The sequence below is a fragment of the Triturus cristatus genome, chromosome 3_1, assembly GCF_964204655.1.
Source record: "Triturus cristatus chromosome 3_1, aTriCri1.1, whole genome shotgun sequence".
Classification (NCBI taxonomy): Eukaryota; Metazoa; Chordata; class Amphibia; order Caudata; family Salamandridae; genus Triturus; species Triturus cristatus.
Window position 1 is genome coordinate 631,751,563 of NC_140583.1, and position 27,391 is coordinate 631,778,953.

The following is a 27,391-nucleotide window of genomic DNA, read 5'->3' on the forward strand; positions in this document are numbered from 1 at the left end:
AGGTCCATCCTGACCAGCAGCTTCTCCCATAGACAGATGGACACCTCTAGAAACAAGGAGTACGAGGGTTGGCCAGTCAATGTTGGGGCCACTTGGATGAGTGCCATTGACACCTGCTGCATCTTCCTCACCACATGAGGGATGAAATGGAGAGAAGGAAAAGCAAAGGCAAATACCCCCCATCAATTCATCCATGGAGGCTTACCCGTGGACTGTGGGAGTGGGTACCTGCCACCGTTTTGGCATTCAGTGTTTGTGGGGTTGGCGAAGAGGTTGATGGTCGGATGTCCCACAGATGAAGATACCTTTGAGGACTTGTAGGTGGAGTTACCACTCATGGACTTGCTGATGATCCTGCTGAAAGGAACACAAAGTCATTGTCCACCACTAGGAAGCGCCCCACTTGCAGGTCGGTCTTGCTGCACACTGCCCGACACCACATCTCTTTAGCTAGTGCAGACAGCTGTTGGGAGTGAGTCCCCTCCTACTTGTGAATGTAGTACATGCTGTCAAGTTGTTCATCATTATGTTGACTTTTTTCACCAGACAAGCTTGATAAAGTCTCTCAGGGCTAGATGAACCTCCAGAAATTCAAGATAACTGATGCGATGATGCTGGGAAGTTCAAGTGCCTTGAATGGTGATGTTATTGTGGTGCAACCCCCCATTCCACAGTTAGACACTGGTGGTAATTGTCACTTGCTGAAGATAGGCAAGGAAAGGCCTGCCAAGCAAAAGATTATTACTGTTCCACCATTGCAGAAAGCATCAAATATGGGCCTTTACCAATGCTAGATTTTCTCATAGACCTACCACTTGGGACCCATAGCTGTGCAATGCACTCTTGATGAGTGTACATATGCGGTATTACTGCATGAAGTCATCATCCCCAAGAGATTCATTACAGTCCTTAAAGTAAGAGGATGCCCAGTTTGAAAAAGAAGCAGCAGCTCATGTTATGTCATCATTCTCTGCTTTTCTCACAATGGTATTCAGAATGGAGCCAAGGAAGTGCTCTATTTGGTGGGGTTGAAGATGATACTTTTTGGCACTGCTGATGAACCGTGGACTAAAGAAAGTGTGTTAGGCACCGCTGATGCTCTTTATCAGTCAGTAGTCAAAGTGAGGAAAGACCTGAACGGCTTTTCTGAGCAGATGCATAGCCACCACCACTACCACTTTGTAAACACCCTTGGGATGTAGTGACTCTGAAGGGCAGAACGTTGAACTGGTGTTGTTCACTTACCACAAAGCAAAGGCACTGATGGTGTGTTGGGTAGATGTGACTAGGGAGATAGATGTCCTTTAGGTCCAGTGCTGTCACAAAGTCTCCCTGTTGGATAAGCAGGATGACACAAGGAACCCCTCCAACAGAGCTGCTCACAAGGCAGCCCACCACAACTACAATATGGGCATCAAGGAAGTCAGGAGAGAAGCCATCACAGCCTGCATCGATACAGAGGCGACCCACACAAAAGAACTCTTCAAAATAGTCAAGGAATTCACAAACCCGGCTGCCACACAGAACACCATCCACCCCTCCCAAGAACTTTGCAACACCCTCTCAGACTGCTTCCACAGGAAGATTGCCACCATCTACAACAACGTCAACCCCCAACCTACTGCTCTCAATCTCAACAGCATCAACCCACCAGCACACACCAGCCGAATGATCACTACCTGGTCTCTGACGCAGACCACCACGACTAGAATGTCATCCATCCACTTCGGGGCACCCACCGACCCCTGCCTCCAAAATATCTTCAACCTCGGAACCAACTCCATCAGTGTGGGAATCACCAGCATCATCAACACCTCCATCTCCACAGTAGTCTTCCTGGACAGATAGAAACACGCAGAGGTCAGACCCCTCTTAAAGAACCCCTATGCTGACCCCAGTGAACTAAACAATTATCGACCGATCTCTCTGCTCCCTTACCCGGCCAAACTACTCGAGAAGACCATCAACCAACAGCTCACTGAATACCTGGAACAAAACCACCTACTGGACGTCTCCAAGTCCGGGTTCCAAACCAACCGCATCACTAAGACCATGCTGATTGGTGCTACAAACTACATCAGAACCCTCCTCAACCATGGCAAGACTGTGGCCCTGATCGTCCCCGACCTCTCTGCTGCATTCAACACCGTCTCCCACCACACCCTCATCAACAGACTCTACAACATCAGCATACAGCAAAACTCCCTCAAGAGGATTGCCTCCTTCCTTACAGGATGCACTCAGAGCATCTGGCTGCCTCCCTTCAGCTCCGAACCCAAGGACATCATATGAAGCGTACCCCAAGGACCATCTCTTAGCCCAACCTTGTTCTACACCTACATGACTCCCCTCACAGACATCGTCAGATCCCACAGCCTCAACATATTTTTGTATGCAGACAACACTCAACTTATCCCCCCATCACCAAAGACCCCTCCAACGCCAAAACCAACCTCTGCTACGCTATGACCAACGTAGCCAGCTCAACTCACCTCCGACAAGACAGAAGTACTGATCTTCAGAAAGAACGCCTCCATCTGGGACCACAGCTGGTGGCCAGCAGAACTTGGACCAACACCCACACCAACCAACTAGGCACACAACCTAGGCATCATCCTCGACATCGAACTGACGTTGAAACGACAAGTCAACGCAGGCGCCTCCTTCTGCTTTCACACCCTTCACATGCTCCGCAGAAGCATCAGATGGTCTCAGTCAGCACCAGAAAGACTGTCTCCTAAACCGTTGTCACCAACCACCTCAACTACGGCAATGCCCTCTACGTCAGCATTATCACGCAGCTCATCAGAAGACTCCAGACCATACAGAATACAGCAGCTAGACTCATTCTGGACCTCCCAGAATGAACGCATATCACCCCCCACTTCAGAAACCTCCACTGGCTCCCCATCCAGAAGAGGCCAGTTCAAGATCCTCATGCACATCTACAAAGCTCTACATGATCAAGGACTGTCATACATCCACCATCAACTGAACTTCTATATACCCTCAATACACCTACGATCCTCCTCACTTGCCCGTGCACACCCCCCCCCCGACATCTGTCCCAGCCCAAGCGGAGGCTGCTCTTTCTCCTACATCGCTGCCAAGACCTAAAATGACCTGCCCCTCCCTGGCAGACTTCAGAAAGAAACTCAAGACCTGGCTTTTTGACAGGACATTGCACCAACAGCGCCCAGATACCACTAGGGGTGACAGTGCTGCTCTCTACAAATGCTGATCGATTGATTGATAGAGGACGCCCTAAACGGTGGTCATGTGGAAATGCTCCAACAGGATGTAGTGATTAAGGGGCCTGAGGTCTAGGGAATCATCCTTTTTTGTTTTAATTAGAAAGTAGAGGGAGTATGCTCATTGGTGTGGAAGCACCACCTGTACTTCTTCCATAAGCCAGAGGTGGTCTCGGCTGAAGACATGGTGGTGAGGTCGGATGTTGGGGGGTATTTTGGAACGCAAAGCAGTAGCTAAGCCCTATCACCACATGCAGCCACTCATCAGATTTGATCTCCTCCCAACAGAAAATGAACTCTATTAGTCTCCATCTGACCGGTGATGTGTGATCGGGGGACCATTGCCAAGTCACTGCTTGGAGGTGGAAGCACCCCTCCTGAAGCCGCCTCTACAATTGTCCAAGTTGTTGCTCCTAACTGCATGTGGTGTTGCTCTTCCTGTCTGGAGTCTTGAAAGGACTGCTGTTAGCAATGGTAACTTTGCGCCTGACTGGTTGGAGTTGTCTTTTCTCCTGCTCTGAAATGCAGATTTCAGGATAATGGCAAGGAGAACACCCATTGCCATGGCTGTCTTGGTGTCTTTCTTATTCTCTCCAGCATCTGATGACTGAAGAGAATCTCTCAGTCAAAAGGAAGGTTGAGAAGGTGCTGCTGAACATCTGGCCTGAACCTACAAGATGAGTTGCCATGCATGGCACTACAGAATAATTGTGTTGATCCCTCGAGAAAGTAATATCTGCTGCATCGAGAGAACAGCAGATATTGGCATTAGAGATAACTTTTCCCACGGCCACAAGCTCTATTCCCCCTTTCCTATGGGTTTCCGGGATGTACTTTACCAGTTACTCCCTTTCATCCCATTGGTATCTATATTGTAATAGATGGCAAATAGAATTGGCGATGCACCAGGAGTGGCAGCCCCCAAAGTCACACGCTTGCTAGCTGCATCAATGCGCTTGCTTTCCCTTGTCTGGCAGAATGGGTGTTAATTGCTGACTATGCTCAAGCGCGTTTCTGCGCTGTATGAATGACAAAGGAGACTTGGGAACCTGGCTGCAAATGAATAGTAGGTCACAGGGTGAGACCTTGTACACCCTGACCCCTGGGTATGACAATATTAGCATTTACTGGCTCCTTGTAGTTGTCTGGAGCAGTCTTCAACATGCTTTTAGCATGGGCAGGTGCTGCACAGTCCTTTCAGTTTTGGAAAGAGTCATTTACGAGGAAGTCACTTCATCTTAAAGGATGAGGAGTGGAAGTTCACTTTGTGAAGCTGGGCTGTTCTCGGAAAGGCTGCATGGTAGGCGATAGGGCTGTCGACTGGAGATGGTTTAGCAGGACAGGACTCAATTTCTTAGTCTTGTATCGTCGTCCATGTAGATTGCCTTTGGGCGGTCCACCTCCCTGGGCACTAGGGGCTCCTCATAAGGCTCTAGAGGCTCATAACGGTTCCCTGGGTAAGGAAACTATGGACTGACCCTGTCAGGAGATCCAGGAGATTGGGGCCAAAATGTTGTTGGGGGGGGGATGGGCTGGAAGTGGAGGAGATTGCTGAGGAGTGGAAAATTCCATTGGTGGCGTTGCACCACTGTCCCTTCGTTTCTTGGGGTGCTTCAAAAGCCAGATCCTCCTCAAATGGGAGCCTGTGCTTCTTGGGTATGTGTGACAGCACATGTGCAGGCTCACCTGGTGGGGCTTTGGTGAGGATCCAGTGTCTAGGCAGATGAAGAGAATTCTCAGGCAGAGGGAGGAGGACTGGAGCCTCTCTTGTGTTTGACCTTGGCATCCACGGTGGTTTCGACATTGATTTTGCCGTAGATACCAACATGGATCCCAGCTTCGAAGGAGGATACTTGTACTTTCAGACAGGAGGCACAGTTGCCTGCCAGTGTGGCTCGACACTTCTTGGTGGTGGCAAGTCTGGCATTGAGGCCTATTCTCGAGGTTAACCAGCAGTAGGTTTTGGAGCCCGACCAAAAGGTTGTTGCCTTTGCGTTTCTTGACTTGGGACATGACGCCCAAGTCCTGCGTGAACTGTGCTCTGCCTTGACCTGGGCACGCTATTGGGGTTAAGGAGTCGTTATCTGGCCTTTGAGTACCAGAGCTGCAAACCTGGGCGTGACCTGGTGTGACAGCCAGAAGGTTTGGGAGCCAGAGCCTCGGCTTTGTCCCGCTTATCATCAGAGGTGTTGCAGGAGACCTTCTTGGGCTGGGCGTGCCGTGCGCCACCAGAAGATCTGAGGGTGCTGCTTTTTCTTCTTCAGCCTCAAAAGGGTCTCATGTCCTGATAATGTTGGGGATCTTAGACAACGGGTGCTACATCTTATAATGAGCCAGGTTCTCTCGCTGTGATACCTAAGTGCCTTCTTGCATTGGAAGGTGGTGATGAAAATGCAGGTGGGGTCATCATGTAAACTGCAGCAAACACAGTGCAGGTACGACTATGGGTATTCAGTGTTCCACTTAGGACAGGAATGGGAGGGTGTATTGTCCATATCCTCCGCTACGCATTCTTCAATGATACAGCCTGTATTTCCCCATAAGTCGTCAACTGGTGCTCTGTGCAGGAGTTTAGGCTGTGGGGCACCAAATGCCATCAATTGAGAGTCACCAAGGAAGTTGTTGTGTGGAGAAAGTCTGCCAGTTGATATTTGAATCATAGGTTACGAAGTGTCAAAAAACTTGCCCCGAAAAGTCAGCGAGAACACATCGCTCTTGAGCTTGTACTTGAAACGTCTGAACCAGACGGCGGAAGAAAATCTGAGGGGAAACCTGTGTCTTCATGCATTGTCGACTATGGGAGGAGTCACAAAAGGGTCTTCACTTTTGAGTTCTTCAAACAAAAAGAATTTGCAATGTTCAAGCCCAAGATCAGATGGCAGAAATAAGCAGAGCATGTCTATATACAGCCACACATGCTACAAAAATATTATTATTGTAATACGTCTGTCAGTGCACGGAAGAACATCCCACAAAATAATTTTAATAATGTTCACTGAAAATTTTTCATAACTGATTCTTGCTCACGACTAAAAGTGTATTCAGTAGGGCAGAAAGATAGAGGAACCAGTGGTATTAGTCTTGTTTTGATAATTTATGTTGGCTTAAACCTTCACCTGAAGAAGTGCTTGTCAGCCAGATGGTCTCCGAAATAGTGAAAGGAAAGGCACACAAACTAATAAAACCCCCACACTACATCTGGAGGTGCTAGTATCCCACATTTATATTAGTTTTTGCCGTACCTAGTGACTCCTGGAGATCCAGTTCTTTCGCAGGGATGACTACCAATTCTTTCACAGTGATTGGTACCATTTTACAAAGTCTTTTGAAGCCAAGCCACCATCACCAACTAGTTAGATCACATACAACACTGGTGGAGAAAACTCCAAACTCCAAACTCCTAATTCTGAGACGCCTTCCCAACGCATTTGGTTCTCTGTCTTGGCTATCTAACCTAGAGCAGGTCCAATTCACCACTCCAAAAGACCAACATTCTGGACTCACCATAGATTCAGACCTTTTATTTCCACATTAAATCAACACTGTTTATTGTTAAAGGATTTAACATGCAATTCTTCAAACTACCCATCATATATCTGGTCTTGGGAAGATCAGAATACTGTAACATGTTCAACACTGGCCTCATAAAGGCCCTGATTAAAAATCCTTGAATCCTCCCAAATCAAGGTTCCAAGATCTGCCTTATCTAGCAAATGTTTGACTCTGCTATGCTAGTAATGTAAGGAGTCCATTGGCCCTCGGTGGATGTCAGGTTCGATTTCAAGCCACTCTGCATTATAAATAAGGCCTACGGTAACAATACCTAAAAGTGCACTTTCTATTCCTTCTATAAATCGGTCTGCTTCCGCAACACCTCATCCCACAACACACATTCGAGCCACTAAAACGTGGGGGGCGATCCTTGGGAGGATCGGACTGCAAACTGTATAATTACCTCGAGCATCTATTCAGACTACCACTGATTAAAAAAAACTTCTTAAGACTGAACTCTTCCAGAATCTACCCCTTTCTGTGTCACAAACGTAGAATGCAGGTTGACTGACCACCTCATTTAGCTGCATTGTAGCAACCCACTGCCTTGAATATATTCTTGCTGTGCATCGATAAGTGTACAGAAGTATTACAGATATCAGAAGATGATTATCAGCATGTATTAAAACACCTTAAAAAAATACATAAATAAATAGTTAAGGGCCCCAAGAACACACACACACCTGTCTCTACCAAAATTGTGTCCAGCTCAACAGAGCAGTCCGCCTCCACACAGGTCGAGAGAGATGGAATTTCAGACAAAAGATCTTCTAAAAAAGAAAATTCCAACAGCTATCTGTTTTCAGCCCTTTCTAGATCACCAGTGAGGGTGATCACAATTACAAACATACAAGGAAGGAAGTCAAAACTTGTGCTTGAACAGTGAGCAGCATTTCAACAAACCCCCCAAACCAGTCATATATATATGTATACACTCACATTGAAATTCAGCGTTTGCCGGCTGGCTCCTGGTCGTTGGTGGTCTCTCTCTCTCTCTCTCTCTCTAGCTCTCTCTCTATCTCAATCTCTAGTCCCCCCCACACCCCCTTCGGCCCATGCTCGATGAATCCGGAGACAATACCACAATATATTATATTCCCAAATTCAAATTTTGTTTTGCATGGATCAAAAAACGTCAAAGCTGGCTTTCTTCAACCATAACCATGTGTTGTGTGTGCCTGGTGTTTTCAAGTACAAATGAAGATTAAAAAGCATTTTGAAAGTGCTTCAATCACTGCCAAAACTTAAGCTAGGACACTTCCGGCCAATGGGCGTCCCCTAAGCACAGCATTCCTACAGAGACAGTGTCACAAGAAGTTAATGTTATAGCACAGAAACCCTTCCAAAGACACATTTCATCGTCATTGCTGCTAAAAGAAATACATAAAATCTACCTGGTGAGGGTAAACATTAGGCGCTTTAGATATATATTCACAGTAAGTACCTCTAAATGTGCAGTTCTCTTTTGATTGTTCAAGGAGACAAACTTCACTAAATTAACAATGAAATCAAACTGACACAGGAACATCAGAGCCATGGGCTATTCAGAGAAGACAGCAGTGTGACACTCACCTTGTACAGGATTTCTAGCTCAGACATAATCTGTCGCTGAAGTTCAACGGTGATATCTAATGGAATAACCTAAAAACATAGGACACACTGGTTTAGCAGAGGTCATATCTCCCAGCCCACCATCAGTCAAATCAAAATGAGAACATTAAAATAAGAGAAAGAGCAGCTAACCGAAAGTCAATTGAGAGCTGTAATCTAACAGCAGTGCATTACCAGTGGAAAACAGAGCCTCAAACCTTTTTGAGAGACTCTTCAGATTCAGAGGTTAGAGGCATGTTTATGATTGCCATTGCATTCCAAGTCACTTTATCACCGGAATAAAAACCCTCTACAAGCATACATGTTGCCTGGATAGTGCATACATGTTGCCTGAATAGTAGCAAGCTCATACATTACCATTAAAAGACTGCATTCCATAATTTTATATAAATATGGGTGTTGTGATAGAGGTTGCACCTAGAAAAGGACAGAATGATATGCTTTGTGGTGCGTATTAATGCATCATACCATGCTATTTCTCCTTCTGCACAGCCTTCCTCCGTAATCTTAAAAACCAACACATTTACAAAGTCACTGAAAAACCTCATATGTTAAAGAAAACGTAATAGGAGAGGGTGGGGGAAATGCAGAGTATGAGTGGAGGTAGCCCGCTTTTAGTATATGGAAGACAGGATGAGGGGAATATAGGATACAGACGCAATACATCATTTTCTGCAGTGTATAAAAGGGCTCTGGGTGCTATGTTATGTTAGTTTGATTTGTATGGTGCAACCTGTCACCCGTGAGGGTATACAGCCGCTGGAGCAAGAATGTAGGTCTGGCAGAGCTCCTACTTGAACGGCCAGGACTTTAGTTTCGTATGGAAGTTTAGTAGCGAAGGGGCGGTCCTGATGTGTTGGGAGAGTACATTCCAGGGAGACCAAGTCGAGGGGAAAAAACAAAAATGAGGGGGTTTTTTTATAATAAGGTCCAGCATACGTACCCCAGAGACTATGTATATACAAAAGGTATGCAGTTCCTAATAGAAAGAGAAAGACAAAAGACAGATCCTAACTGTATGGCAACCACCAGTACAATGCAGGAGAGTGATCTCCTTGTTGGAAAAAGACCCTAACACACCTGACAAGAAGGTGTCTTGCTTCATCATCGGGTCTGCTCCTACTCGGGCCGGCGCTGCAATGCCCGATCAGGCGCCCGTGATGGGGCCTACTTAACGGAGATCTTTATTCCGAAGCCGGCAGGTGAAGTGCGAGTAAGGGTCTTGGTGTAGGTGAAGTGAAAGTGTAGTGTGAAATTAAAATAGGGAAAAATAATGCACTCAAAATGATATTAATGAAGTTGGTTCTCTCCCTAATGAAAAGTAAAGATAACGCGTATGTTCACCCAATGTTGTGATTTATACGCTAACGTGTGAGGTCGACATGTTTCTTGCCCTATTATCTATTTGATGGCAATTTCTCAGGACCTAGTTGAAGACAACCTACACATTTTTTGTTGGTGGGAACCAAACACATGTAGTGAGAAGTGACCACCCTTACAGCACCCTAAAAGATGTGTGGGGGTACCTACGGTGTCAATTAAGTTAATCAAGTGTAACCCTTGTTATTAATGGTCAGGGCCATAACAGTACCGGTCGCCGTCGACACTGAATTTCTAGTGTCGGTTCACTCGGTAGAGTCAAGAGTTGATCCTACCCCGTCGGCGCCTCGGGTCCCATTGGGACCGGAGGCGCCGACGGGGTAGGACTTGATTAACTTAATTGACACCGTAGGTACCCCCACACATTTTTTAGGGTGCTGTAAGGGTGGTCACTTCTCACTACATGTGTTTGGTTCCCACCACCAAAAAATGTGTAGGTAGTCTTCAACTAGGTCCTGAGGAATTGCCATCAAATAGATAATAGGGCAAGAAACATGTCGACCTCACACTTTAGCGTATAAATCACAACATTGGGTGAACATACGCGTTATCTTTACTTTTAATTAGGGAGAGAACCAACTTCATTAAAATCATTTTGAGTGGATTATTTTTCCCTATTTTAATTTCACACTACACTTTCACTTCACCTACACCAAGACCCTTACTCGCACTTCACCTGCCGGCTTCGAAATAAAGATCTTCGTTAAGTAGGCCCCATCACGGGCGCCTGATCGGGCATTGCAGCACCGGCCCGAGTAGGAGCAGACCCGATGATGAAGCAAGACACCTTCTTGTCAGGTGTGTGAGGGTCTTTTTCCAACAAGGAGATCACTCTCCTGCATTGTACTGGTGGTTACCATACAGTTAGGATCTGTCTTTTGTCTTTCTCTTTCTATTAGGAACTGCATACCTTTTGTATATACAGAGTACATTCCAGGTCATGCTGGTGATGTAGGAGAAGGAGCACCCTCTTGGCTTTCAATTGTGAATGTGGGGGACACGTGCAAGGGCGAGAGAGGCGGAGCATAGCTGTCTGGCTGGATGGTAGAGTTGAAGTCAGACGTTGAGGTAAGCAAGTCAGGTGAGGTTGAGGGCTTTGTAGGTGTGGACGAGCAGACTGAATTGGTATAGTTTCTGGTTGGGTAGCCAGTGTAGTTCAGTGAGGTAGGGACTGATGTGAGCACTTCTGGGAATGTCTAGAATCAGTCTGGAGGTGAAGCTTCAGATGGTCTGGAGCTTTGAGTGAGCTGGCTGGAGATGCCGACGTGGAGCGCATTGCCATAGTAGAGTCTTCTGGTTATGCAGGCCTGGGTGAAAGTGAATCTTGCGCGCCTAGGGAGCCATTTGAACATTTTGAGGCGCATTCTAAGAATAAGGCAGCAGGATGATGTCACTGCGTTCACCTCTTTATTCATTGTGAGTTTGCCATCTAGGATTATACCGGCGTATTCCTCTTTCGTTTAGAAGAATTCCCAAATAAAAGTGTAAACTACACGTTTTAAAATAGTGAAATACATTTTCTCAAACAAGGACAATATAGAAGGTATGAATCATAACTCTAAATGAAGTTAAAAAACTATATTTTATTACATGATCATGCACAACTGACGACGGCTCATTGAGTTTTGAGCGATTGCTGTTTAAATCTGCCATCGAGTCTGCCATTCTACCTTGTGAGGTCGGTAAAGTGTAAACCAATTTCAAATGGGTGATATTTTGATTTGTCACTGTGAAGGGGGTAGGATGTGGCGTTACTGAGCTGCCAACTTTGGAACTGGGGTACCAGGTTCGAGTCTTGGCGTGGGCTCAACATCATGTGATTCTGGCAGATCACTTCATCTCCCCGTGCCTACAAAAAAAGAATGTGACCTTATGTACTGTAACTGTTGCTCATGTAAAGTGCTTCAAAACCTTAGGGTCGAGGCCGCGCTATAAAAAACTGCAAAAAAACGATACTTTGCAATTTAATGTGCTGGTCCGGTCAATTCATCTGCACGGCTTCCCAAAGGAGTCCTAATAAATGTACAGGTCAATACAGTAAATACACTTGGAACAGTCCAACGGTGTAACTGACCATAATGGCAGTCAACTAAAGAGCAGGGGATCCAGAGTGACGTGTATTTCAACCTCACAAAAGATGCCCTTTCTGAATACCAAAGTTGCTTTCTTACATTACTGAAATATGTCCCGATATATGATGATATAGCGGGGGCTTTGAGGCCAAAGGTACCACCGATATTTGATCATTAAACCACCACTAAAGAAAAGTATGCTGCTTTTAGATTACAAAGATACGCATATTCGTGTAAATGGTGTGCCTCAGAAATGATTTATCTAGTAATCGTTTTTGCACAATACAGGGCTTACTGTATGCAGTGCGAAACTGCTCTCCTCAAGATACTTCTTAGAAGGAAAAGAGTGCATTTTTTCTGTTTTTACTCAGGTTTTTATACATCATGCATAACCGTATTATGAATGTATTCTGGATTAGGACTGAATTCAACTTAGCATAAAACAACTGGGTTGGACTGGCAGAGCCAGACGGGCCAGCCTGGCAGGTCAGAGTGGCCAATTCTTTGCCTGTACATGGTCCGGTTTAGTGGTATGATGGGCTGATTTGGTAACTGTGTGAGCCAGTGGTGAAAACACCTTGATATGATGCCTAGAATGCAGCAGAAGGCAGCACATTGCAGGTAGCTGAACAATATAGAACATGTGGCTGGATATGGCCATTGGGTAAGCAGGCTCTGGTTGCTTGCCTGCACAGCGTACACTCTGCAGAGGTTTGAGAGGAGAGGTGGTGCCTGCCTGACAGGTTCTGTCAAGTGTTCCATGAGCAAAGATTGCAGTAAAAAAGACAACTGATCTGACCCCTGCAAAATGATCTTTGGAAATAAAAGGGATACATGACCAAACTTGTTTTACTAAAACTGTGGTGAATGACCCAAAATAGATTTTAAACATGTAATCAAATTTAATTTCCAATTACAATAATGATCAAACTACTATATTTGAATATAAACAGTTACCGAAAACTAGGATGTAGAGCAGGGGCACGTGCAAAATTTTCCAGGGGCCAAAAAGTATGGTCTGTGGCGTCACCAAGGACTACATTCATGCCAGCAGGGTGGGTGCGGGTGGGGAGGGAGGAGGGGTGGCGGGGACTGAGGGGTGTACGTAGGGGGGAAGTGAAGCATGTACATGGTGTGCACAGTGAGTTAAGTTACTTTGAGGGTTCCATTGCATACTGGCCTCTAAATTAAGTGTTGGCCACAGTGGGTCCAGAGCAAAAAGTAAGGTCCCGGGAGGAGACACTCAGAAATAATTTGGATAAGACAATTAATCAATCTGGGAACACAGAAGTAGGGGGACATAAATAGTGTAAAATAGATCATTTATTTTACACACTGTTAGCTTAGTACTTTAAACTTAGTGTTCAGGTGCTCACACAAAGTTAAAGTGTGCGTGATGTGGCAAGGTGACAGTGGTTAAAAAACATAACATCGCATTGACAAACAGTTGGAACTCCACATAATTTTATACAATGGAAGGAGTTCCTGTTCTATGAGGTCAATGGCGTTTCGATCTTATTGGCTTAAGATCCTCTTCAGGACATATATAGTGAGCAGTCTGAAACTAGAGGGGGAAACAATATGTTACTACAATGCCCCCTACGAAGGTAAGTTAAGTTGTGAAAATGTGCTCCCAGTGAGTGTTCACGTTTAAAAATTGCAATTCTCCTAGACAGTGTGAAGGTAGGAGGGAGCGATCAATGTACGTGCTGGGCCGTGCAAGCGGAGCACCAATGAGTGATGGGCGGGTCGCAATTGCTGCGCGAGTGTAGGGCAAGGTGTGAAAGATGACCGTACAGTTGCACAAAGTGGCAGGCTTGCAGTAAAGGAGCACTGTGCTTGAGGCGTTTAATAGTTTGCAACGTAGGAGCAAGTATAAGTAGCCTTACTCTGAGTTTGTGGGGATGGCGGTGTTGTCTGATGGGTGTCCGCAAGTCCGGGGACGGCTGGTAGTCAAAGGACCACGTGTCCGTACAGCGAATCTAAAGAACCGGGAGGTTAGTGCGGGCCTGCGCAACAAGGTCGGCCAGTAATCAATAGTCAAAGCGTAAATAAAATTAAATTAAAAACTAGGAGAGCGGAGTCACTTACTGAAGAAGCTTAATTCAGCGCGGGAAGAGGGGTGCGAGTCCTGCAGGAATAAGGGTGCGTGTCCAGCGCGAGACAAGGACCGTGTGGATCACAGTGGTTGATCTCGGGGGTAAGGCTAAGGAATTAAGTGAGAGACAAAAGGTCAGCACGCTGCCAGTGACAGGCGGAGTGTAGTGGGGGTGCGGGGAGTAGCTGCTTACTTAATAAAAGCCTTATTATCCACGAGAAAACTGTGCCGACGGCAAAGGCTCGGTGGTCTACTGTGGCATCTCCGAGGTAGAGTAAAGTCTGGAGGAACCAAGTACAAGTAATTACATAAAAGAGAGGGGGAAAAAAGGGGGAAATTGGACGTGTTAGGTTACTTACGCAATTAAAAAGTCAGTTAGTGACTCTGCTATTCCGTCAGCGTCGCATTGTGTATGGGAAAATGATTCTGTGGGGGAGGAGAAACAAAATGAGTGCGAATCTGCGGGGGAAGCCAAGAGTCGCGCAGAACGGGATACTCACTTAGAGGCAGCTGGAACTAAACCGCTGGGTTCACAATCTGAAGGAACACAGAAGGGTAGGTTGAGGGTCAGGACCTAAGCGTTGTCATACCGGGAAGGGGGGCCGAAAAGGAGCGTAATTACTAAATTGTGGTCCAAAGGAGGAACGAATCACCTTCCTGGTGGGTACGCAGCAGGTTACTGGAGCGGCGAGGCTTCTTGCGTGGAGGGCGTGACTTAAATACCCGGCTCTGGGTAATGATGGCGCCGGCGCCTGATCAGCTGATGGCGCGCGTATTAGTTAGTGATTGAGCAGGCAACCCGAGTCAATTAAAACCATGTGTGCACCATCGGAGTGTCATGAAGGCAGTATGAGAGCCGTATTGTGTACACGAGCGCTTCTAAGTAACGGAGGCGCAGGTACAGTAGGGACATCTCTCTTCTCATTTAAGCGTGGCCACAACATCAAGGACCACCTAGTGAGGGCACATACACTCACTAGAAAGGACAATACAATCTTCCCGCACCTTAACTTGCCGCCAATACTTGGACACTACAAATGCAATCACTGCATGGCATTCAAAACCACTGTAAACACAAAGGTTTTTGAGTATGGAGAGTGCAAGCATATGTTGAAATCATTCAGTAACTGTAATTCACAAAATGTCATCTACTGTATTGAGTGTCCATGCAAATTGCGCTACATTGGTCAGACTACTCAAAAGATCAAGGCCAGGATCTCCAAGCATAAGAGCCGGATTTGTTGCAAAATCTTGACTGCACCACTAGTGGAACATTACCTACAACAAGGTCATTCAGAGAACGGCATCCTTTGGCAAGTAATCGAAAGCCACCATCCCAACACGAGGGGTGGAAACCAACAGACAATACTCAACCGCCTGGAGTGCAAATGGATTTTTAATTGCAGGACAATTGAGAATGGGTTGAACTCTATGGATGAATGGAAGGCCTGTACCTAAATTTTACCTGGACCAACTACAGACTCCTTTTCCACTCTTCAACTCCTTGATACGATTGTAATCTGTTTGTGAATTATCCTACAACTGCCGAGCATACTGTCACCAATTTATTCTCGTTTCTCTGTACCATCTGTGTTTAATTACATCCTGATATTTGCACTACAAAGTCCCTTGACATAAACACCTACTTCAGACATATTCTTAATTGTCCCCCTTGCTGGACTTAGCGCCTGCGCCTCCGTTACTTAGACCTGCTCGTGCACACAATACGGCTCTCATACTGCCTTCATGACACTCCGAAGGTGCACACATGGTTTTAATTGACTCGGGTTGCCTGCCCAATCACTAACTAACACGCGCGCCATCAGCTGATCAGGCGTCGGCGCCGTCATTACCCCGAGCCGGGTACCTAAGTCACGCCCTCCACGCTGGAAGCCTCGCCGCTCCAGTAACCTGCTGCGTACCCACCAGGAAGGTGATTCGTTCCTCCTTCGGACCACAATTTAGTAAGTACGCTCCCTTTCAGCCCCCCTTCCTGGTATGGGAACGCTTAGGTCCCGACCCTCAACATACCCTTCTTTGTTCCTTCAGATTGTGAACCCAGCGGTTTAGTTCCAGCAGCCTCTAAGTGAGTACCCCATTCTGCGCGACTCTTGGCTTACCCCGCAGATCCGCACTAATTTTGTTTCTCCTCCCCCACAGAATCAATTTCCCATACACAATGCAACGCTCACGGAATAGCAGAGTCACTAACTGACTTTTTAATTGCCTAAGTAACCTAGCGTGTCCAATTTCCCCCTTTATGTCCCCCTCTCTGTTATGTAACTACTTGTACTTGGTTCCTCCAGACTTTATTCTACCTCGGAGACCCCACAGCGGACCAGCGAGCCTTTGCCGTCGGCACCGTTTTCTCGCGGATAATAAGGCTTTTATTAAGTAAGCAGCTACTCCCCGCACCCCCACTACCCTGCACCTGTCACTGGCAGCGCACTGACATTTTGGCTCTCACTTAATTCCTTAGCCTTGCCCCCGAGATCGACCACTGTAATCCACAAGGTCCTTGTCTCGTGCCGGACTCGTACCACTCTTCCCGCGCTGAATTAAGCTTCTTCATTAAGTGACTCCGCTCTCCTAGTTTTTAATTTAATTTTATTTAAGCTTTGACTATTGATTAATGGCCGACCTTGTTGCGCAGGCCCACACGAACTTCCCGGTTCTTTAGATTCGCTGTAAGGAAACGTGGTCCTTTGACTACCAGCCGTCCCCGGACGTGCGGACACCCATCAGACAACACCGCCATCCCCACTAACTCAGAGTAAGGCTACTTACACTCGTTCCTGTGTTGCGAACTATTAAACGCCTCAAGCACAGTGCTCCTTTACTGCAAGTCTGCCACTTTGCGCAACTGTACGGTCATCTTTCACACCTTGCCCTACACTCGCGCAGCAATTGCAACCCGCCCATGACTCATTGGTACTCCGCTCACACAGACCAGCACATACATTGATCGTTCCCTCCTACCTTCACACAGTCTAGGACAATTGCAATTTTTAAACGCAAACACTTACTGGGAGCACATTGTCATAACTTAGCTTACCTTCGTAGGGGGCATTGTAGTAACATATTGTTTCCCCCTCTAGTTTCAGACTGCTCACTATATATGTCCTGAAGATGATCTTAAGCCAATAAGATCGAAACGCCGTCGACCTCATAGAACAGGAACTCCTTCCATTGTATAAAATTATACGTAGTTCCAACTGTTTGTCAATGCGATGTTATGTTTTTTAACCACTATCACCTTCCCACATCACGCACACTTTCACTTTGTGTGAGCACCTGAACACTACTTTAAGTTAAAGTACTAAGCTAACCGTGTGTAAAATAAATGATCTATTTTACACTATTTATGTCCCCCTACTTCTGTGTTCCTAGATTGATTAATTGTCTTATTCAAATTATTTCTGAGTGTCTCCTCCTGGGACCTCAAGTTTTGCTCTTCACCCACTGTGGCCAACACTGAACCATTGTTTTCTTAAACACGTGTCAACCCCAGGTTCACATATCAGGGTATCCTTGTTCTCCCATACGGCCTCTAAATTAAGCCAGTAGTCATTAGGAGTACATAGAAATAGGCTCTGTTAAGTGATATAGAAAATCCATGACAAAAGTACCTCAAAAAGGTGTGCAATCCATTGAGGTGGGCAGACACAAACACACAACCTACACCGCTAGGCATGGAACAGTGGGAATGTTTTAGCCATGTCACTATGAGACTAGACATTTAATCCTGGCTTTACCACTTTAAATATGCTGGTTGTGAAATATGTATTTTAAAGTCTTGGCAGGCTCTACAGCCCTGAGGCATATCTTTGATGAGAATAGGCCGAAGTGTCACCATTGGAGCCACTCACACCCTAGTTGTTATGTTATGAGCAAGATGGAAACTTTGGATCTACAGAGCATGTTTATTTTATTAACCGCAGCCTCTCCTGGAGGCAAATTGTGCACTCTTGGGTAATCGCTTTCTGAACATATTCTGCTCTAGACATCTTTATTGCTCGTTCCCCTTCTGAACTCCAGTTTGTGCTTTCAGGGGTGCTGAAGCGCTCACCGCATCCATAGTTCCAGCGCCTATGCTTACTAGGAATCCTTTTCTCAGTATCAGAAGAGCGAACATCTGAATCAGCTCTGTTTAGCCCTGGACTTGTGCCTTTCAGGGAGTGTTGGCCACCACTAACAAAGGGTGGTGGGAGCGCGGGACAGGGGGGGATGGAGAGCGGGGGAAGGGGGACACGGGACGGGTTAATAATTTTAAAAACGTACCTGATGCCGCCGCCTGCCCCCAGAAGCCCGAGCGACAGACTCCCAGCCAAACCCTGTGCTGCAGAGCAGCTCAGGGATTGGTCTGAGCAGGCTGAAATGACGCCCTGCTCAGACCAACGAGGCTGCGAGGGTTTCTCCAGCCCGGCTAAATTTAGCAGAAACCTAACTGCGAATGTGTGTTTTGATCGGCCTGAGAAAGCCGGCCAAACACACATGAGCACTTAGGGAGTGCACAAGCGCTCCTCTTCCACCCGCTCATTCCCCGCCCCTCTATGCACAAGCTGGCAAACGAAAAAGAAAGAGCTGCTAGAGCATTGCTTTATTTTTCGTTTGCTGGCTCTGCGCCATGCAGTGGGGCGACGCTCCTCTGCCCTTGCGGAGGAGCCACCACTGCTTTCAGGTACACAAAGGTCTCCACCCCACAGGGGCAAAACCCAAATGGGCTGTCACAATGGGTTATGGTGATCTCTATTTGTCGCTAGTGATGAGATGACATCTGCGATCATAACTCATACAAAGATCAACAGGCTCGTTAAAATAAAAATACGTCGAAACACTTAATTTAAAATCTAATTGGGGGACCCACTGGTTTCCAGTGACTGCCACCGAAGGTCAGCCGTTAACAGGACAGCCCAAATGCATAGAACCAAGTGGTTGAAGTGGGTGGGATCGGCAGGGCATGCCGTGCCCCTACTTTTTTAATTTAATAGTATCCGTTCCCTACTTTTTTATTTAAAAAATGCATGCCAGGACGGCAGAAATAGAAATGGCCTATAGATAAGGTTCTGACGTTTGTGGCTGGCAGGGTGGGCAGAAAAGATCTCTTCCTTCTTACCCAGTGAAGACAAGGACAGTGTCCACTTCTCCTACTCTGCCGCAGGCAGCTACCTCCCCCCCCCCCTCTTCATCTTCCTCTTATTCTGAATCACTCCTCGCTTGCTGAAAACCGTAACTTCAAGAACCAGCTCTCACCTCTCTTTCCCCTCCTTTACTTCATTCGTTGCCCTGTGAAATGGATCCAAAAAAGAAGAAACACTTTTGCTGAAAATGTCATCTTTTTATGACATTTTTTTATTCCAAAGTGCAGCCTCGGGACTGAGAGAAAAAAAATGCTCAAATTACGAAAAATAAATAAATGACTAAATAAAGCAAGACAGAGTGGTCGCCAAGTGGCCGGATTGGTTTTATTCACACCAAAATAAATGATCGCCAGGGCTTTAAGTGGGCTGGGTCCTGCTGGTGCTCAGCACCAGCTGTTCTAACAGGCAGTTGCTGAGACGGTAATTATCGGGCTCTCCATTTTTGCCCTCGCTATCAGGGTGGAAAAAAAATCTTAATTCTGCAGCAGTACCACCCTTCACTGCCTCTGATGTAACTTCAAAAAGATTCGTTATAATTCTTTCATTCTCACCATTTCAGTGCTGAAGCATTTTCAATGTTATATACAATAAAGCCGTGGTTGTTGCTTAGTTGTCTTAAGAAACTAATAACCACTGCTTAAGCCAATAGTCCTGGCTTATTGTAGGTGAAATGTTACTTGTTGTATTATATATCTGGTTGTAATGACAGAAGCAGCAAAATACCAGTCGGGTGGCGCAGATTTTTAGCATACGTGTTTTTAAGCCAAGCCCTTATTTACATCTGCCACGACCCTTTGAGAGACCCCCCCAGTTTTTTCATCCCACTTAAAGCCCTGATTATCGCCAGTTTATAGAGTTTGCCAGTGAAGCGCTACTTTTATTTTCTCGTCTTTCTTTGAACTGCGTTGTTTCCCCCAGGTGGGGAAGTGCACCATTTCTGGAGATACTGCACTACCTGGTTATTGTGTGGAGTGGAAAATGTTTAATGTGAGCCTTATCAGCTGTTTTCCTTATTTTGGTTTGTAAAATGTGGACTGTGGCTCTGTGTTCACGGAGGTGGTCTTTTTAAACCATACTGCTTACGTTTTGTAAGGATAGAAGCAATGGACATTGAAACAGGTTCCTTTTGGGCCCTGTAGTCATGTCCTTAACCTTTCAGGCAAAAACACTCATTGATTTCTGAATAATGAGTGTACAAGCGTTAAGGTAACCATGTTGTCGCGGCCGGTATAACACGCGGCGGACACGACTCGCGGGTGGGGGTGGGGGGGGGGATGGGGGGGGGGTTCGCGCGGTGGGAGGTAATTTAATTTTTTTTAAATGTATACTTACCATCTCCTCCGGTCCTGCATTGCATCTCCTCTCCATACAGGAAGCAGGCAGTCTCCCTCCCCTCCCCTAAGCCAATCACAACGCTGCTATCTCGGTGGGGCAGTATGGTGTTCAGTGGGGGGGGGGGGGATGTGGCACTATGGACACAGTTGCTGAATTTGGAACTGGGGAACCAGGTTCAGCCTCTATGACCAATCCACCATCCCACTCTCCTGAGGGAACACATTCCAAAGCTAGACTTTAGAAGGCCCCCTAGACCTTAGAAGCCCTGGTGTCTTAGCACCAGCAGGTTTACCCGAGCGATGTAAAGTGCGGGTTAACCTTGAAGGCCTGTCCACCACAATCCATACCGAAGTTCACTTCCAGCTGGCAGGCCTATGAAGCAGCACACCCTAAAGCCACAGTGACTCTGTCACTAAGGTCGCAGGACCCTTAAGGACAGTTCTCCTCACCCATTGGTACCTCCATGGGCCTCGTTTCAGCAGTAGCCGTGCAACTCACCAGGGATCTGCAATACAGAATTTGCACACACACCAAACTAAGTTCGCAAGCTTCACAGTCTCTCTGCTTCATGCAGAAGCACTTTTAACATGTGGTGCCTGGTTTGGGGCCACTGGAATTATGCAGCAATGGAGGACAAAATTATGTCACAGTGTTGACTAAATTATGCAGCAAAAAATAAAAGGCTGTAGCATAATGCGGTAAATTTTCCGATACGTTATTATTTTTACACATACTCTGCAAAGATTTTGCCTCAGTAGTACCAGTGTAACATACAAATGCAGCAGTGAGAAAAGTGACCAGCCAACCTTTGGAAAGGGTCCTACACTTTGCAGCAACACAAGTCACATTTTTAGTAACTTTTGATCCATTTGAGCTACAAACAATTGTTTTGTTAAAATTGTCCGATTATGCAGCAGATGATGTATTATGTTGCAAATATGGCAGAGCCATAAATATGTGGAAAACATTCACAAACTAGGATAGTTTGCAATTCATGTTTGAACTGCTCTTGCGGAAAAAGGTGGGAGAAGTGCTGATGACAAATGGCCTGTGATTCGACGTTCAAGCTTATTTGGGACATTCTGCGATTGGAAAAGTATCCCACTTGTTGAATGTATTTTAATGTCAATATCTCATATTAGACCTTAAATAAACATGTGTATCTATCGGTTGAATTAAACAACGTCATAAGTTGTAACTGGTCATTGAAATGCCAAACAAATACTAATAACTGGGATGTTTTGCTCTTTTCTGGCCACACCTCTGACTCCGCCCACCGACTCAATCCTCAGGCTAGTCCCGCCCTCTGATTCTCAACCCACAGTTCCCCTACATTTTCCCCCCACTGATCCAACCCCTGTGCCCAGCACAAAAACCCCGACTCTGAATAAAGAGACTAAGCAAAGGCAATAGATGGCACGGTAGAGGGATGGAAGCCCGGCCTGCACCTCCTCTTCCACAGACGATGAAAGGCGGTACCGCAGCAGGAGGCGATGGAGGTGGGGGAGGCTCATTCAAACATACATTTTACTGCTCTCATATCCTTTGTGAAAAGATAGCAAACTGTCACAATAGAGAGGCGGCTGTGGCGTTATTTATGAGTAGGTTGTAACTGTAATTCAGGCCTGCCAGGAACAAAACACTGAAACAAGGTGGGCCGATCAACAGCGATTGAGCCTCACATTAGTCATCGTGAAATGAAACAATGAGGAACAAATTAATTTGCTCCTGGAGCATCCCAACACTTAGAGCGTGAAGGGCAGTCGGAGCCGGAAAAAGACTCAGTGTGAGGTGAAAAGGGAGGTTTAAGTAGGTTCAGGGAAGGCTGTCGGGAAGAGGTGAGGCCTAGCCGGGGTGATCCACGCGCGAGCTGCTAGGGGCGCCCACTGCCAAACGCACTCGGCACTCCATCAAGCAGGACGCGGGGTGATTAAAAAGTGTCTCCAGCTATTTTATATATTAATATGCGCAGGCAGGGGGCTAATGTTTTTAAAATTGTACTGTCGGCGCACGAGATGCTCGATAAAAGCTAGGAAGGCGCGCATGCGTGGAACGTTTCTCCTTAAATTAGAAGAGTAGACAACGTGGCACGATGCCACAGAATAATAGACCCCTGGCTGGATCGACGGGGACGTGGCACGGACAATCAGACTATGGTGTGACATCGTACGAGATTTTGTAAGTACTTGTACATTTGCAGGGCGGGTAGTGCGTTTGCTGCACAAAGTGTATAATGTGCATATCACTGATCCCAGTTCCATCAGGCCAGACTTGTTACCACATTGTACCTTTCCCATTTCGTAGTCCTTGTATAACAGGCGGATAAGTAAGGTCAGGGAAACCGGCAACCACAATTGCCTTTGAAATGTAATAATGATTGGCAAAGCCAATAGGTCTTGCCTTTGAGGCAGCATGGCTAAAAAGTGAACAAAAAAAGAAGGCGCTGTGATGGTCCACCCGCCTCATTTCACAGGCACGCACAAAAAGCATGCACTCTCCTAATAATGATGTGGGCGTCTATGTTTGTGTAATTACTGATCAAAGTTGGACCACCAACCAATTAAAAAAAAAGGTAGCATGGAAATGTTTGTTTTTTAGCCGTGGGTAGAGGGTGTGGGTGGGGGGGGGGGACAACACAGGGCATGTGTGGGGAAAAGCAAAACAGAGGACGTGGGTTAGGGGGAAGTCATGTGCACCGTGGGGAAGCATCACGGGCACAGGGGAGAAATGTGAAGCAAGAAAGAAATGTGAAGCAAGAGAGAAATGTGAAGCATTGGGGGTAGAGAGGCACAGGGGCTAGAGAGAGGGACACGGGTTGGGGGGAAAGCATATGGGCAAGAAAGCAACACGGAGGGAAGAAACATAGGAGGGTGAGCCCAAAATGGACGAGGTAGGGGAGATGTACACAGGTGGGAGAGGCGCGGTGGAAGAACAGTACATGATGGAGAAAGATAGAAAACACATGTACTCTTGTAGAGTGCTTGAACAAAAAGAACAAGCATTTACAATGCAATAGGTCTCTCATTATGTTTTTTAGAGTTACAGCTATTGGATATGTAATGTAAATGTTTTTAAATTATGTGATTTGGAGTGAAGTTGATGTATGTGATGGTAATTGTGTGGGAAATTATAGTAGCAAATTATGAAACTTTATTTAGGTCCTGGGGCATGAGGTCATTATTGGGCAGTTACTCATGGCAGATACCGTTGCTTATCAATAGTATTTCTGATTTTTAAGACTTTATTTTCACTTGGACGATGGAGTTATTTTGTAACTGCGTCTCTTGAACGGTGCTAATAGCGAGTAGCCAAGGCTTACTTCAGGAGGTGGTAAAGAGCCCGGAACTTAAATACAGTATGGCACAATAATCAAACTCGATAAGCCAAATATCAGGGCAAGTGATATCTTTTAAAGGGGCTTGATTTATAAAAAGGGTTGTGGAATTAAACCTTAAAAATTCGTTTCAGAATGCATAATTCCCGCAGTTCTGATGTGTCTTGAATGCAAAATGTTGCTGCGTGCTCAAGTATTACGACCTCTGCGAATGACCTAATACGTCAACTTTGGAAAGTTTACACTTTGAAATGTTTTTAGTTAGGCTTCCTTTTGTTGGCTCTGCGATCTATCCTTTCCTTTGTCTTTTGCCTCTCTTTTTTGCCTTCCAATTTTGGAATACAAAATATAATCTTGTTTTAAAGTGGATGCTTTTTTGTAATCACTTCCTCTGGTATCTCTCCTCTGGTCTCTGAATCTATTCACTCGTATCACTTGATACTAATTCAATATTGCATTTTTATTGTGAATCTCTAGCATGAAATGTTTTGGACGAGGTGTATGGAAATATTCTTGTAATCATAAAATATCATTTTTGAATGTTCTTAATAACCTATTGGTAAATTTTGAGAAGAGATTGTGTGTCTTCTATTTATGTTAGTAGGGTTTCATAAAGGGTAGTCTATCTGGTTGCATAGAAGATTGGTGTTGGACACGCAAGCCTTAGGGCAGGTGACCAAGTTTCCCATTTTCGTTTAACTTACTGGTGCCATCGGAGAGTAGATCCAACCAAGATTATGGAGGGTGAGGCTATAAAAAGGCCTCTGCCCAGCTCTATGGTGTCTGTCAGCTGCATTTACCAGATGTGTGCGAATGACTCTGCTAAGATTCCTGTAAGCTGGAAGGGGGTTACATAGAGTATGTACCAGCTGATTTGAGCACCGCATCCCCAAGTCTCAAATCTGTTTTCAGCTGTCCGCTACTCATTCCCTTCCAGCTTTGACTTTGGATGGCCAGAGTAATTGATGAGGGCATCCTAGGCATTCAAGAATGGATACAGATGCATCCTACTGTAGTGTTCACCCCAATATTATTCGACTCACACCTAGTACATCCCCTCAGCCCCAATAGGAAACATACCCTTTTCACAGAAAAAGAGAACTGGCAGGTGTCTCTCACCACCAGCTAAAGTGAAGTATGCTCTATAAGATAACAAAGGTGTGCATTTCCAGTTAGTCAGCCTAAAATCAATTTGTGAACAATTGCTTAGGGAAGCTGCACATTTAGGTAGACATGCCCAAGTAAGAAGATTTGGAGGCAGAGGCCTGGTAGAACATTTCCATGGCTCTTAAGAGACCCAACCAAAAATAACAGAGTGCTAGTATAAGAGATGGCCAAGCAGAAACAATGACCTGTACTGAAGAAATGATTGATGTATTTACATACTACTATATGCAGCAATTTACAGTGCAGGCACAGGCCACACTGGAACAAATCACAGAATACCTGAAAGAGCTGATGATGGCCCGGGTGCAGGGGCTAATAAACAAACACTGAATGAACGTTTCACTGGGAAAGAAATACATGATGCCATAGATGTTTTAGCCAATGGTAATACTGCAGAGTTTACAACATAATTCTGTAAATCACAAAAGGTGACGTTAAGCTCTCATTTTCTGCCAGGTGACTACGAAGCCCTCTAAAACAGCATTCTACCTGAGTCTATCAATGAGGCTCCTCCGCTCAACCTCCACTGCACTTGTTGCAAAGTCTTACCGCATAAGAACTCCACTCTTGTCTTCAACCATAACAAGACCACATACTTCTTCGGCGGAGAGAGGATCTGTAAAGGCGCTTTCCATAGGAAACGCAACAATAATCTTTGTGTTTTCTTTTTAATTAACACATTAGGTGGTAGTGGTGAGCACACGCTAAAGTGAGCGGCTATCCGTTACTTCCGTAGATTCAGCTAAACTCCTGTTTTGATTTTTAAAAGGATGTCGTTTGTCCATAATTTCAACTCTTCATGGTCACAAAACAACCAATCTCTCGGCGGTACGTATGCTGGGAATCGTGTGGGAGTAGGGGAAATATAAAATGGTTTGAGATTGGAGCACCTCGACCAATCTGAATGTTCTGCGCAGAATTCCAAAGTGCTGGTTGGATTTGAAGTTCAGACATGGCTCTCCGGAAGCAGCCTGAACAACAAAAACAATGCCACGTAGACAAGTCTTCTCCGTTAGGAGTGTGTTAGAGATTAGCCCGTCATGGCTTGCCCGGTTGTTGATAGTTGGTCTCTTATCTCCACCTCGGAATGGTATTCCTAGTTTTTTACCTTCACTTTAAGCTGGGGATGGGGCAGAAATTGCAGGCCGTGATTGGCCCACACTTTCTCTGGTGCCATTGGACTAAGTTGAACCAGGCTTTCCATTCGGCAATTCAGTCCAAGATTGGCTGCAGTTCACTCTGACAGCATGTATTCTATATGCTGCCCTGGGGTCACTGAGCCGCTCGAGAGGCTACTGGCGCTTTTTACTTTCAAACAAGTTGTGCGAGCCGTTATTACTAAAGCTGAAGCCTGCGCTGCTCAAATTAGAGCATAATATTTTCGGCGCTGAAATCAAAACATAATATTTTCGGCGGCTGAAAAAAATACATAAAAAAACAGTGCTCTTGCTGCACTGCTATAAAAAAACTATTGTGTTGTGAGCAGTCCCAAGATCAAGTTAGGCGAGCCGCACTGGTTAAAAAGCAGTGGCATTAGAATGTGTCCTGCTTGTTGCTGCAACAGCAGGCACGAGAAAGTCATTTAAGAACATAGTGCTCACAGACTGTAATTAAAACACCCAGAGTAACAACACATGTAATAGGGGGTGTACTCATGGGAGGTTGCAACAGGAGAAAAGGAGGGACTACTAAGCCTATTCGACAATTCAAAGCCACCATTTACAAAGGACAGTAGTAGGAGCCAATTGAAAAGATGGGCGGAGCTTAAAGTCCAGACCTGAATACAGTATGTCTCGGAGAGACAGCACAAGCGCTGCCTAGGGGAGACCTAAAAAAGTAATGCTTCAAAAGTGAACAGTGGAAGGACAAAAGTAAAATGTCCATGCTTCAGGGGAGGGTGAAACACAAGAAGAGGAAGTAAAGCCCACACAAGGAGTTGGACTAACGGCTAGGGCGGTCGACCTCGAATCTGGGGAACTGTGTTCGAGTGTCAGCAATGACGCTGAACATCCTGTGATGCTGGGCAAATCACTTAATCTCCAAGTGCCTAACAAAAATGAATGGTGGGCCGAGGCAGGGAGGAGGGGGGGGATGTAGCATACAGAGAGCTGTTGTCCAAAAATGCCTTCAACAGCAGCCAGGGATTATTTTTAAAAAAATTGAAGCTGTGACCTGCTGTTTATGCTGGACTTCTTCCTTGCAGCCTTGATAGTAGTACCAACTCTTTAGTTTGAGGAGTGCCTTTCTTTCAATCCTCAAAAATTGAGTGGGGCAGGAGGAGCGCTGTGGGGTGTTAAAAGACCGTGCTGAGTAACCCTTTCCCAGGTTGTCTATGCTAGATGCATTTGGAAGGAGGGTTGATTGAGACTAGCTAGGAGGGAGAGAAGATCATATCACTATGGGCAAAATAGTTAAAACTGAGCAAAGAGGAGTGAAAAATACTAAGCCTT

General features: G+C 45.8%; 1 protein-coding gene across 2 annotated transcripts in view; it reads right to left on the reverse strand.

Moving 5' to 3' along the window:
• MAP2K5 (mitogen-activated protein kinase kinase 5) overlaps positions 1-27,391 on the reverse strand; it is a 1,189,932-nt gene that overhangs the window by 617,900 nt on the left and 544,641 nt on the right. For both annotated transcript variants that reach the window (XM_085644598.1, XM_085644597.1), the window contains one exon: positions 8,376-8,444. In XM_085644598.1, the coding sequence (XP_085500724.1) occupies positions 8,376-8,444 (69 nt within the window). The remainder of the gene's footprint in view (positions 1-8,375; positions 8,445-27,391) is intronic.